At 54.0% G+C, this 14,742-nt stretch overlaps 1 protein-coding gene across 1 annotated transcript in view; it reads left to right on the plus strand.

Moving 5' to 3' along the window:
- Positions 1-6,731: 6,731 nt before the first annotated feature.
- The window catches only part of LOC116958433 (splicing regulator ARVCF-like), a 65,312-nt gene continuing 57,301 nt past the window's right edge, over positions 6,732-14,742 (plus strand). Inside the window, exons 1-3 of the mRNA XM_076058624.1 lie at positions 6,732-7,148; positions 8,498-8,566; positions 12,684-12,975. Coding sequence (XP_075914739.1) covers positions 6,891-7,148; positions 8,498-8,566; positions 12,684-12,975 — 619 coding nt within the window. The 5' untranslated portion in view covers positions 6,732-6,890. The remainder of the gene's footprint in view (positions 7,149-8,497; positions 8,567-12,683; positions 12,976-14,742) is intronic.

The following is a 14,742-nucleotide window of genomic DNA, read 5'->3' on the forward strand; positions in this document are numbered from 1 at the left end:
ACAGTGGCCGTGTCAAGTTCGGCCGTGTCAGCTTCGTCACGGCCGCGTCGGAGAGACGCACTGAGCCAGCAGTCCCGTTAACATGTTTGGTTCATGACCTGAGTGTCTCTCTCTCGCGGGCTGTCTCTGGGGGGTTCATAATGGCCGTATCAGGAGGAACAAACAGCGGCGTCGGGGGCTGAGGATATCCGGGATGGAGGGGGGGCGTAAACACCCGCCGTGTACAGTGCGCCCCCCCCCCCCGCGTACAGTGCAGTGATGTTTTGGCGAACATTTGTAAGTAAACAGAACAATAATTTCCTTTGCCCGCTCATCGACTCACCCACTCGCTCACCCACCCACGCATTCACTCACTCACCCACCCGCTAATTGACTCGCCAACTCGCTCACACACCCACCGATTCACCCACCGACCGATTCACTCACACACTCCCCCACCCGCTGATTCGCTCACTCACCCACTCGCTCACCTACCCGCTCATTCACTCACCCACCTGCTAATTCACTCACCAGCTCGCTCACCCATCCACCGATTCACCCACCCACTGATTCACTCACACACTCCCCCACCCGCTGATTCGCTCACTCGCCCACTCGCTCACCCACCCGCTCATTCACTCATCCACCTGCTGATTCGCTCACTCACCCACTCACTCACCCACCCGCTCATTCACTCACCCACCCACTCATTCACTTACCCACCCGCTCATTCACTCACCCATCCGCTCATTCACTCACCCACCCACCCGCTCATTCACTCACCCACCCACCCGCTCATTCACTCGCCCACCCACCCGCTCATTCACCCACCCACCCGCTCATTCACTCACCCACCCACCCGCTCATTCACTCACCCACCCACCCGCTCATTCACTCACTCACCCACCCACTCATTCACTTACCCACCCGCTCATTCACTCACCCATCCGCTCATTCACTCACCCACCCACCCGCTCATTCACTCACCCACCCACCCGCTCATTCACTCACCCACCCGCTCATTCACCCACCCACCCGCTCATTCACTCACCCACCCACCCGCTCATTCACTCACCCACCCACCCGCTCATTCACTCACCCACCCACCCGCTCATTCACTCACCCACCCACCCGCTCATTCACTCACCCACCCACCTGCTCATTCACTCACCAACTCGCTCACCCACCCACCGATTCACCCACCGATTCACTCATCCACCCACTGATTCGCTCACTCACCCACTCACCCACTCACTCACTCGCTCATTCACTCATTCACCCACTTGCTCATTCACTCTTAAGCGAGCATTCGCCCCTCAGCTGTGTTGACGTGTTATGCCCATTTAGCTCCCTCTATCCGGCCAAACAGAAGCTGTTTGGGCATAGGGTGGCTGGGCATGTGGTGGCTGGGCATGCGGGCTACGTGACCCAGCCAACGCAGCCTTGCCTGCTGGAGGAGCTCACCGATGGGACTGTGTTCAGATCTCTCAAGGATTTGTGAGCTCCTCACAAAATCCAGCCTGCAGGTTAAACCCAGGATGGATCGTAGGCAGGGCCGGCCTGAATGTTTATAACCGGCGAAGATGTTCCATTAGGGGGGTCCACGTTTCACAAGCGTAGAGAAGGGAGGGAATGACCGTGGCCGAGAAGACCTGAAGCTTAGTGCGGAGCGACAGACCAGGTAGCTTCCACACAGCGTTACGCAACCGATGAAAAGATATTGCCGCTCGACTGATTCGGAGTGAGACCTCTGCTGTCAAACCCGAGCCAGTCATAAGCACACTGCCCAGGTATGGGAAACTCTCCACTCTCTCCACAACTGCCCCATCACCGATTGGGAGTTGTGGGGGTGGAGTGTCCGATGGTACAAAATACCCAGGCAGGTGCTTAGTTTTGGTGGGGCTGATGGTAAGGCCCCACCTCTTAGTGGCACGCTCCAGTCTCAGCAGCAGCGTCTCCAACTCCTCCGGTGGGTGGGAGGGGGCTGTGGGTGGGAGGGGGCTGTGGGTGGGAGGGGGCTGTGGGTGGGAGGGGGCTGTGGGTGGGGGGGGGCTGTGGGTGGGTGGGGGGGGGCTGTGGGTGACGTGGGGGGGGCCCTGACCATTGGGATGGAAGCGGTGCCATCGCCACCACCACTGTCACCATCGTCACTGTCACCATCACTGTCACCATCACTGTCACCACCACCACCACCACTGTCACCATCACTGTCACCATCACAGTCACCACCACCACTACCACTGTCACCATCACTGTCACCATCACAGTCACCACCACCACCACCACTGTCACCATCACTGTCACCATCACTGTCACCACCACCACCACTGTCACCATCACTGTCACCATCACAGTCACCACCACCACTACCACTGTCACCATCACTGTCACCACCACCACTGTCACCATCACAGTCACCACCACCACCACCACTGTCACCATCACTGTCACCATCACTGTCACCACCACCACCACTGTCACCATCACTGTCACCATCACAGTCACCACCACCACTACCACTGTCACCATCACTGTCACCACCACCACTGTCACCATCACAGTCACCACCACCACTACCACTGTCACCACTACCACTGTCACCATCACTGTCACCACTACCACCACCACTGTCACCATCACCGCCACTGCCATCACCGCCACTGTCACCGTCACCACCGCCATCATCGCCAGTGTCACCGCTGGCACTGCCACCATCACCGCCATCACTGCCACCGCTTTGGGTGGTTACGTGGTGGTGGTTGTGGTTGTGGTGGTTGTGGTGGTTGTGGTTGTGGTGGTTGTGGTGGTGGTGGTGGTTGTGGTGGTGGTGGTTGTGGTGGTGGTGGTTGTTGTGGTCGTGGTGGTTGTTGTGGTCGTGGTGGTTGTTGTGGTCGTGGTGGTGGTTATGGTCGTGGTGGTGGTAGTTGTGGTGGTAGTGGTTTATCATCATCGGGTTCAGGGTTCTGTTTGCCAACTTCTCCCTCCCTGTACAGTAAACAGGTGCCCAGCCCCTCCCCCCACCTCCCCCCCCACCTCCCCCCCCACCTCACCCCTCCCCCCCACCTCACGCACCACCACCACGCCGCCTCTCCACACAACCTTTGCTCAAAGTCGCTGCTGCTGCTGCTGCTATCTTGCAGCAGGTTACACGGAGCGGAACTGGGCGTGTGGGTGGGAGTGTCGGGGTGTGGGTGGGTGTGTCGGTGTGTGGGTGTGTCGGTGTGTGTGGGTGGGTGTGTCGGTGTGTGTGGGTGGGTGTGTCGGTGTGTGTGGGTGGGTCTGTCGGTGTGTGGGTGTGGGTGGGTGTGTCGGTGTGTGGGTGTGGGTGGGTGGGAGTGTCGGTGTGTGTGGGTGGGTGTGTCGGTGTGTGGGTGTGGGTGGGTGTGTCGGTGTGTGTGGGTGGGTGGGAGTGTCGGTGTGTGTGGGTGGGTGTGTCGGTGTGTGTGGGTGGGTGTGTCGGTGTGTGGGTGTGGGTGGGAGTGTCGGTGTGTGGGTGGGTGTGTCGGTGGGTGGGTGTCGGGGTGAGTGGGTGTGTGTGTGTGGGTGTGTGAGTGAGTGGGTGTGTGGGTGAGTGGGTGTGTGGGTGAGTGTGACAGGGCCTGTGGATTTGTGTGTGTGAGTGAGTGGGTGTGTGTGTGGGTGTGTGAGTGAGTGTGTAAGTGTGTGGTTGGGTGAGATGGGGTGTGGGTGAGTGTGACATGGCCTGTATGTGTGTGTTGGTGTGTGAGTGAGTGGGTGTGTGTGTCTAAGTGTGTGGGAGCAGTGGGTGTGTGTGTGGGTGTGTGAGTGAGTGAGTTGGTGTGTGTGTGGATGTGTGTGAGTGTGAGTGTGTGTGTTGGTGTGTGGCTGGGTGAGATGGGGTGTGGGTGAGTGTGACATGGCCTGTGTGTATGTGTGAGTGAGTGTGTGTTGGTGTGTCTGAGTGTGTGGTGTAGTGGTTAGCGCTACGAACCCGGCCACCCGAGTTGGATTCTCGCTCATGGCCAACACCGTCGGTGACGATTCTCTGAACCGGTTCTCGGCCTCCCCTGGGTCGACTCAGCCGCAAATGAGTAGCTGGTGTAGCGGTGTAGTAAACATCGCTAGCACTGGGGAGACAAAGGCGGCCGGGCGTGGTGCTGGCCACCCACCCCCTCGTGTGCCGTGCCGGCCTTCAGAGGTGCTGCTCCTCGCTAACAGCACTTGCCCCTACAGTCTGTTACAGGCTACATGGGGGATCTGTCTTTGTGTGTGTCTGTGTGTCTGTGTGTGTGTGTCTGTGTGTGTGTGTCTGTCTGTGTGTCTGTCTGTGTGTGTGTCTGTGTGTGTGTCTGTGTGTGTGTCTATCTGTGTGTGTGTCTATCTGTGTGTCTATCTGTGTGTCTGTCTGTGTCTGTGTGTGTCTGTGTGTGTGTCTGTGTGTGTGTCTGTGTGTGTGTCTGTCTGTGTGTCTGTGTGTGTGTGTGTCTGTGTGTGTGTCTGTCTGTGTGTCTATCTGTGTGTGTGTGTCTATCTGTGTGTCTGTGTGTGTGTGTGTCTGGCCACCCACCCCCTCGTGTGCCATGCTGTACCGGCCTTCATAGCTGCTGCTGCTGCTCGCAATGCGCAGCACTTGCCTTGACAGCCTGGTGTGAGGCTGTCAGGAGGTATTGTTGGTCTCTGTGACTATATAAGGGTGTTGCATGGGTGTGTGAGTGATAAGGTAACTATGTGTGTCCGTGAGTGTGTGGAGCGGTGGTTCAGTGGTTAGCGCTACGCTGCACTACGAACCTGGCCACCCGGGTTCGATTCCCGCTCACGGCCAACACCGCCGGTGACGATTTTCTGAACCGGTTCTGGGCCCCCCCCAGGTCGACTCGGCCTCAAATGAGTACCTGGTGTAGCGGTGTGTAGTAAACATCGTCACTGGGGAGACAAAGGCGGCCTGGCGTGGTGCTGGCCACCCACCCCCTCGTGTGCCGTTCATAAGTGCTACTTGCTAACAGCACTTGCCCCTACAGTCTGTTAATGCTACACGGGGGAGCTTTATCTGTGTGTCAGCAGAGGAGGTCCTTGTGTGAGTCGATGGGTCTCTGTGTGGTGAGTCTGTGGGTCTCTGTGGTGAGTCTATGGGTCTCTGTGTGGTGAGTCTGTGGGTCTCTGTGGGGTGAGTCTATGGGTCTCTGTGTGGTGAGTCTATGGGTCTCTGTGTGGTGAGTCTATGGGTCTCTGTGTGGTGAGTCTATAGGTCTCTGGGTGGTGAGTCTATGGCTCTCTGTGTGGTGAGTCTATGGGTCTCTGTGTGGTGAGTCTATGGGTCTCTGTGTGGTGAGTCTATGGGTCTCTGTGTGCTGAGTCTATGGGTCTCTGTGTGCTGAGTCTATGGTACTCTCTGTGGTGAGTCTATGGGTCTCTGTGTGGTGAGTCTGTGGGTCTCTGTGTGGTGAGTCTGTGGGTCTCTGTGTGGTGAGTCTGTGGGTCTCTGTGTGCTGAGTCTGTGGGTCTCTGTGTGGTGAGTCTGTGGGTCTGTGTGGTGAGTCTATGGTACTCTCTGTGGTGAGTCTATGGGTCTCTGTGTGGTGAGTCTGTGGGTCTCTGTGTGGTGAGTCTGTGGGTCTCTGTGTGGTGAGTCTGTGGGTCTCTGTGTGCTGAGTCTGTGGGTCTCTGTGTGGTGAGTCTGTGGGTCTGTGTGGTGAGTCTATGGTACTCTCTGTGGTGAGTCTATGGGTCTCTATGGGTCTCTGTGTGGTGAGTCTGTGGGTCTCTGTGTGGTGAGTCTATGGTCTGTGTGGTGAGTCTATGGGTCTGTGTGGTGAGTCTATGGGTCTGTGTGGTGAGTCTATGGGTCTCTGTGTGCTGAGTCTGTGGGTCTCTGTGTGGTGAGTCTATGGGTCTCTGTGTGGTGAGTCTATGGGTCTCTGTGTGGTGAACCGATGGTACTCTCTGTGGTGAGTCTATGGGTCTCTATGGTACTCTCTGTGGTGAGTCTATGGGTCTCTATGGTACTCTCTGTGTGGTGAGTCTATGGGTCTCTGTGTAGTGAGTCTGTGGGTCTCCGTGGTGAGTCTATGGGTCTCTGTGTGCTGAGTCTGTGGGTCTCTGTGTGGTGAGTCTATGGGTCTCTGTGTAGTGAGTCTATGGGTCTCTGTGGTGAGTCTATGGGTCTCTATGGTACTCTCTGTGGTGAGTCTATGGGTCTCTATGGTGCTCTCTGTGTAGTGAGTCTATGGGTCTCTGTGTAGTGAGTCTGTGGGTCTCTGTGGGCTCGTGTGGTGATCTGTGTGGTGAGTCTATGGGTCTGTGTGGTGAGTCTATGGGTCTGTGTGGTGAGTCTATGGTACTCTCTGTGGTGTGTCTATGGGTCTCTATGGGTCTCTGTGTGGTGAGTCTGTGGGTCTCTGTGTGGTGAGTCTATGGGTCTGTGTGGTGAGTGTATGGGTCTGTGTGCTGAGTCTGTGGGTCTCTGTGTGCTGAGTCTATGGGTATCTGTGTGGTGAGTCTATGGGTCTCTGTGTGGTGAATCTTTGGGTCTCTTTGTAGTGAGTCTGTGGGTCTCTGTGGGTCTCTGTGTGGTGAGTCTATGGGTCTCTATGGTACTCTCTGTGGTGAGTCTATGGGTCTCTGTGGTGAGGCTATGGGTCTCTGGTACTCTCTGTGGTGAGTCTATGGGTCTCTATGGTACTCTCTGTGGTGAGTCTATGGGTCTCTGTGTGGTGAGTGTATGGGTCTCTATGGTACTCTCTGTGTGGTGAGTCTATGGTACTCTCTGTGGTGAGTCTATGGTACTCTCTCTGTGGTGAGTCTATGGTACTCTCTGTGTGGTGAGTCTATGGGTCTCTATGGTACTCTGTGTGGTGAGTCTGTGGGTCTCTATGGTACTCTCTGTGTAGTGAGTCTGTGGGTCTCTGTGGGTCTCTGTGTGGTGAGTCTATGGGTCTCTGTGTGGTGAGTCTATGGGTCTCTGTGTGGTGAGTCTATGGTACTCTCTGTGTGGTGAGTCTGTGGGTCTCTCTCTCTGTGTCTCTCTCCGTGGCCCGGCAGCAGGGGGGTGGGGGCTGCCGCCATGCTGGAGGAGGGAGACTTTGACCGCGAGCAGAGCACCGAGTCGAGCCTCCTGGCCTCCGTCAAGGAGCAGGAGGCTCAGTTTTAAACGGCTCACCATGGAGCTGGAGGAGGAGCAGAGACACGTAGCCTCCTATACCACCACCAACGTGAGCTGCTCACCCCTACACTCACCCCTAGACTCACCCCTACACTCACTCACCCCTACACTCACTCACCCCTACACTCACTCACCCCTACACTCACCCCTACACTCACTCACCCATACACTCACCCCTACACTCACCCCTACACTCGCTCGCCCCCACACTCGCTCGCCCCTACACTTGCTCGCCCCTACACTTGCTCGCCCCTACACTCACCCCTACACTCACTCACCCCTACACTCACTCACCCATACACTCACTCGCCCCTACACTCACTCACCCCTACACTCGCTCACCCATACACTCACCCATACGCTCACCCCTACACTCACTCACCCCTACACTCACTCACCCCTACACTCACTCACCCCTATACTCACTCACCCCTACACTCACTCACCCCTACACTCACTCACCCATACACTCACCCCTACACTCACCCCTACACTCGCTCGCCCCTACACTCGCTCGCCCCTACACTTGCTCGCCCCTACACTTGCTCGCCCCTACCACTCGCTCACCCCTACACTCGCTCACCCCTACACTCGCTCACCCCTACACTCGCTCACCCCTACACTCGCTCACCCCTACACTCGCTCACCCCTACACTCACTCACCCCTACACTCGCTCACCCCTACACTCGCTCACCCCTACACTCGCTCACCCATACACTTGCTCACCCCTACACTCGCTCACTCACCCCCTACACTCAATCACCCCTACGCTCGCTCACTCACCCCCTACACTCACTCACCCCTACACTCACTCAACCATACACTCGCTCACCCCTACACTCACTCACCCCTACACTCACTCACCCCTACACTCACTCACCCCTACACTCGCTCACACGCTCACCTACACGCACACTTGCCCACACGCTCACCCCTACGCTCACCCACACGCTCACCCCTACACTCACACGCTCACCCCTACACTCACCCCTAGACTCACACGCTCACCCCTAGACTCACACGCTCACCCCTACACTCACCCCTACACTCACACGCTCACCCCTAGACTCACGCTCACCCCTAGACTCACACGCTCACCCCTAGACTCACACGCTCACCCCTACACTCGCACGCTCACCCCTAGACTCGCACGCACACTCCTAGACTCACACGCTCACCCCTACGCTCACACGCTCACCCCCACGCTCACACGCTCACCCCCACGCTCACACGCTCACCCCCACGCTCACCCCCACGCTCACCCCCACGCTCACCCCCACGCTCACCCCCACGCTCACCCCTAGACTCACCCCTAGACTCACACGCTCACCCCCACGCTCACCCCCACGCTCACCCCCACGCTCACCCCCATGCTGCTTGTGCTCTCTCTGTCACAGGACAGTGACCTTGCCTCCTACCACTCTGGCCAAGCACCGCACTTCTCTGCCAATGGCACCGCACTCAGGGTGAGAGTGGGGGGGTGAGAGTGGGGGGGTGAGAGTGGGGGGGTGAGAGTGGGGGGTGAGAGTGGGGGGGTGAGAGTGGGGGGGTGAGAGTGGGGGGGTGAGAGTGGGGGGGTGAGAGTGGGGGGGTGAGAGTGGGGGGGTGAGAGTGGGGGGGTGAGAGTGGGGGGGTGAGAGTGGGGGGGTGAGTGTGGTGTGGGTGTGTGGGTGAGAGAGTGTGGGGGTGAGAGAGTGTGTGGGTGAGAGAGCGTGTGTGGGTGAGAGAGTGTGTGGGTGAGAGAGTGTGTGGGTGAGAGAGTGTGTGGGTGAGAGAGTGTGTGGGTGAGAGAGTGTGTGGGTGAGAGTGAGTGTGGGTGAGAGAGAGAGTGTGGGTGAGAGAGTGTGGGTGAGAGAGTGTGGGTGAGAGAGTGTGTGGGTGAGAGAGTGTGTGGGTGAGAGTGAGTGTGGGTGAGAGAGAGAGTGTGGGTGAGAGAGAGAGTGTGGGTGAGAGAGTGTGTGGGTGAGAGAGAGAGTGTGGGTGAGAGAGGGTGTGGGTGAGAGAAGAGAGTGTGGGTGAAGAGAGAGTGTGGGTGAGAGAGAGAGTGTGGGTGAGAGAGAGAGAGTGTGGGTGAGAGAGAGAGAGTGTGGGTGAGAGAGAGAGTGTGGGTGAGAGTGAGAGTGTGGGTGGGAGTGAGAGTGTGGGTGGGAGTGAGAGTGTGGGTGGGAGTGAGAGTGTGGGTGGGAGTGAGAGTGTGGGTGGGAGTGAGAGTGTGGGTGGGAGTGAGAGTGTGGGTGAGAGAGAGAGTGTGGGTGGGAGTGAGAGTGTGGGTGGGAGTGAGAGTGTGGGTGGGAGTGAGAGTGTGGGTGGGAGTGAGAGTGTGGGTGGGAGTGAGAGTGTGGGTGGGAGTGAGAGTGTGGGTGGGAGTGAGAGTGTGGGTGGGAGTGAGAGTGTGGGTGGGAGTGAGAGCTGTGGGTGAGAGAGAGAGTGTGGGTGGGAGTGAGAGTGTGGGGTGGGAGTGAGAGTGTGGGTGGGAGTGAGAGTGTGGGTGGGAGTGAGAGTGTGGGTGGGAGTGAGAGTGTGGGTGGGGAGTGAGAGTGTGGGTGGGAGTGAGAGTGTGGGTGGGAGTGAGAGTGTGGGTGGGAGTGAGAGTGTGGGTGGGAGTGAGAGTGTGGGTGGGAGTGAGAGTAGTGGGTGGGAGTGAGAGTGTGGGTGTGAGAGAGAGTGTGGGTGGGGAGAGAGAGTGTGGGTGTGAGAGAGAGTGTGGGTGTGAGAGAGAGTGTGGGGTGAGAGAGAGTGTGGGTGGGAGAGAGAGTGTGGGTGAGAGTGAGAGTGTGGGTGGGAGTGAGAGTGTGGGTGGGAGTGAGAGTGTGGGTGGGAGAGAGAGTGTGGGTGTGAGAGAGAGTGTGGGTGTGAGAGAGAGTGTGGGTGGGGAGTGAGAGTGTGGGTGGGAGTGAGAGTGTGGGTGGGAGTGAGAGTGTGGGTGGGAGTGAGAGTGTGGGTGGGAGTGAGAGTGTGGGTGGGAGTGGAGTGTGGGGGGAGAGTGTGGGTGGGAGTGAGAGTGTGGGTGGGAGTGAGAGTGTGGTGAGAGAGAGAGAGTGTGGGGTGGGAGTGAGAGTGTGGGTGGGGAGTGAGAGTGTGGGTGGGAGTGAGAGTGTGGGTGGGAGTGAGAGTGTGGGTGGGAGTGAGTGGTGGGTGGGAGTGAGAGTGTGGGTGGGAGTGAGAGTGTGGGTGGGAGTGAGAGTGTGGGTGGGAGTGAGAGTGTGGGTGGGAGTGAGAGTGTGGGTGGGAGTGAGAGTGTGGGTGGGAGTGAGAGTGTGGGTGTGAGAGAGAGTGTGGGTGGGAGAGAGAGTGTGGGTGTGAGAGAGAGTGTGGGTGTGAGAGAGAGTGTGGGTGTGAGAGAGAGTGTGGGTGGGAGAGAGAGTGTGGGTGAGAGAGAGAGTGTGGGTGGGAGAGAGAGTGTGGGTGGGAGAGAGAGTGTGGGTGTGAGAGTGAGAGTGTGGGTGAGAGTGAGAGTGTGGGTGGGAGAGCGTGGGTGGGTGGGAGAGCGTGGGTGGGTGGGAGAGCGTGGGTGGGTGGGAGAGCGTGGGTGGGTGGGAGAGCGTGTGGGTGTGGGTGTGGGAGAGAGTGAGCGTGTGAGTGAGTGTGGGTGTGAGGGTGAGAGTGAGTGTGTGGGTGAGTGAGTGGGTATGTGGGTGAGTGAGAGTGTGGGTGTGTGTGGGTGTGTGAGTGGGTGAGTGAGTGAGTGAGTGGGTGAGTGTGGGTGAGTGTGGGTGAGTGAGGGTGAGTGGGTGAGGGTGAGTGAGGGTGAGTGGGTGAGTGAGGGTGAATGGGTGAGTGAGGGTGAGTGAGACCATGTGAGGGTGTGAGTGAGACCATGTGAGAGTGAATGAGACCATGTCAGAGTGAGTGAGACCATGTGAGGGTGAGTGAGACCATGTGAGAGTGTGGGTGAGACCATGTGAGAGTGTGGGTGAGACCATGTCAGAGTGAGTGAGACCATGTGAGGGTGAGTGAGACCATGTGAGAGTGTGGGTGAGACCATGTGAGAGTGTGGGTGTGAATGTGTGAGAGTGTGGGTGAGACCATGTGAGTGAGACGGCGTGTTATTATTGTATTAATAATTATTAAATAATAACACCATTCTTTATAATAATAATATAACACCGTTATTTATAATAAGAATAATAGCGTTATTAATAAGAATTAAATAATATCGCTGCCAGTACTAAAATACTAACACCGTTATTATTAATAATAAAATAATAACACCGTTATTAGTAATAATACAATAATAACACCGTTATTATTAATAATAGTAAAATAATAACACCGTTATTATTAATAATACTAAAATAATAACACTTATTAATAATACTAAAATATTAACACCGTTATTATTAACAATAGTAAAATAATAACACCGTTATTCACAATAGTAAAATAATAACACCGTTATTATTAAGAATAGTAAAATAATAACACCGTTATTATTAACAATACTAAAATAATAACACCGTTATTATTAATAGTAAAATAATAACACCGTTATTATTAATACTAAAATAATAACACCGTTATTAATAATAGTAAAATAATAACACCGTTATTAATAATAGTAAAATATTAACACCGTTATTATTAATAATAGTAAAATAATAACACCGTTATTATTAATAATAGTAAAATAATAACACCGCTATTATTAATAATACTAAAATAATAACACCGTTATTATTAATAATAGTAAAATAATAACACCGCTATTATTAATAATAGTAAAATAATAACACCGTTATTATTAATAATGCTAAAATAATAACACCGTTATTATTAATAATAGTAAAACATTAACACCGTTATTAATAATAGTAAAATAATAACACCGTTATTATTAACAATAGTAAAATAATAACACCGTTATTATTAATAGTAAAATAATAACACCGTTATTATTAATAATAGTAAAATAATAACACCGCTATTATTAATAATACTAAAAAATAACACCGTTATTATTAATAATAGTAAAATAATAACACCGTTATTATTAATAATACTAAAATATTAACACCGTTATTATTAATAATAGTAAAATAATAACACCGCTATTATTAACAATAGTAAAACATTAACACCGTTATTATTAATAATAGTAAAATAATAACACCGCTATTATTAATAATAGTAAAACATTAACACCGTTATTATTAATAATAGTAAAATAATAACACCGTTATTATTAACAATAGTAAAATAATAACACCGTTATTATTAACAATAGTAAAATAATAACACCGTTATTATTAACAATAGTAAAATATTAACACCGCTATTATTAATAATAGTAATATAATAACACCGTTATTATTAATAATAGTAAAATAATAACACCGTTATTATTAACAATAGTAAAATAATAACACCGTTATTATTAACAATAGTAAAATAATAACACCGCTATTATTAATAATAGTAAAACATTAACACCGTTATTATTAATAATAGTAAAATAATAACACCGTTATTATTAACAATAGTAAAATAATAACACCGTTATTATTAACAATAGTAAAATAATAACACCGCTATTATTAACAATAGTAAAACATTAACAACGCTTCTGACATTTCTGTCGGGCAGTCTGGTGGACGCCCGTTCCTGCACGAGGACGCCGCCATCATCGCTGGTGGTGGTGGCGGCGGAGGCGGTGGAGGCGCTGACCTCTACTACGTTGGGGCCGGCTCCAACGGCAACGGCTCGGCCCACCTCGCCGCCGTTGGCAGCCGCACCGTGGATCCACGTCGCGGTGGCGGCGGTGGCGGTGGCGGTGGTGGTGGCGGTGACGGGGACCGGGCCTACTACAGCCTGTCGAGAGGCGCTCAGCGGGACCCTCGCTTCCTCCCAGCGGCACCGCACATGGACGACTACAGCGGTGTGCGGGGCGTGGGGGGGGTGGTGGGGGGTACGCACACACACAGACACACACACAGACACACACACACACAGACACACACACACAGACACACACTCACACACACACACAGACACAACAACAACAACAACCGCCATTCGCCACTAAGTGGCGGTGACGTCACCACGACGCTTGTGCCAGGCTATGTGCACCCTGAGGCCACGTGAAGTGTCGAACGCCCGCTGGCAGGAGGTCACGGGGCAGACCCAGGTGCCACGGGTCGACTGACTGAGATGACTGGCTGATGCACCACCTGTGCCCCCTACTGTGCCAACCTGCTGTGCTTTAGCCACCCGGCGCTCCGCTCGTTGTTGTGAGCGTCGTTCCTCCGCCCTCCGTTGTTGTTGGAGGGCGACTGCCTCCAACTGCCCAGTAGCATCCTTCACGAGCCTCCTCCACAGAGGCCGATCTTGACACCGCTGGTACCAGTCATGGGCAAGTCCACTCAGCTCCAAGTCCTCCTGTACCACATCACTCCATCTCTTCTCTAGCCCGTGCCGCGCCCGCTTAGCCCCCTCAATCCGGCCAAACAAAAGCTGTTTCGGCATGCGGTGGTTGGGCATGCGGGCTACATGACCCAGCCATCGCAGCCTTGCCTGCCGGAGGAGCTCACCGATGGGACCCTGCCCAGATCTTTCAAGGATTTGTGAGCTCCTCACACAATCCAGTCTGGTTAAACCCAGGATGGATCGTAGGCAGGCCAGCCTAAATGTTTCTAACCGGCGAAGATGTTCCATTAGGGGGGTCCACGTTTCGCAAGCGTAGAGAAGGGAGGGAATGACCGTGGCCGAGAAGACCTGAAGCTTAGTGCGGAGCGACAGACCAGGTAGCTTCCACACAGCGTTACGCAACCGATGAAAAGATATTGCCGCTCGACTGATTCGGAGTGAGACCTCTGCTGTTAAACTGGAGCCAGTCATAAGCACACTGCCCAGGTATGGGAAACTCTCCACTCTCTCCACAACTGCCCCATCACCGATTGGGAGTTGTGGGGGTGGAGTGTCCGATGGTACAAAATACCCAGGCAGGTGCTTAGTTTTGGTGGGGCTGATGGTAAGGCCCCACCTCTTAGTGGCACGCTCCAGTCTCAGCAGCAGCGTCTCCAACTCCTCCTCTGACTGAGCAGCTATTACCAAGTCATCAGCATACATAACGTGGTTGAGCAATAGGGAGCCATCCCTTGACCGCACCCGGGCATCGATTAGCCTCCCATTATATCTGTACCATATGGAGATTCCCCCGGTACAGCTATTGAAGGCTTCACGAACTACGTGGTCAAAATAGATGTTAAATAATGTGGGAGCCAGAGGACATCCCTGTCGCACCCCAAGGTGTACAGGGAATGGCTCTGACTCCCGGCCACGTAGTTTTACCCGGGCCCGCTCACCATCATGAAGGTCCTTAATGATCGTGAGCAGAGGGTCAGGTACTCCAAAAGCACGAAGAACGACCCAGAGCCCAGGCCTACTGATGGTATCATAGGCCTTGACCAGGTCAATAAAGCAGAGATGTAGGTCTTGTTGGAATTCCCTACACCTCTGCTGTAGCAGACGGACAGAAAATATGGCATCTGTGCAGGACCGCCCTTTCCTGAAACCGCATTGGGGCTCCGCAAGCCTCTCCTCAGCGTGCCTGGCAAGGCGATACTGAATAATCCTTGCCAGGATCTTTCCCGGCACACTGAGGAGTGAGATGCCCCTGTAGTTGTTACAGTCTGTGCGGTCCCCC

The sequence above is a fragment of the Petromyzon marinus genome (assembly GCF_048934315.1).
Source record: "Petromyzon marinus isolate PM22_M1 ecotype Great Lakes invasive population chromosome 77 unlocalized genomic scaffold, UKy_Petmar_22M1.pri1.0 chr77_unloc.4, whole genome shotgun sequence".
NCBI lineage: Eukaryota > Metazoa > Chordata > Hyperoartia > Petromyzontiformes > Petromyzontidae > Petromyzon > Petromyzon marinus.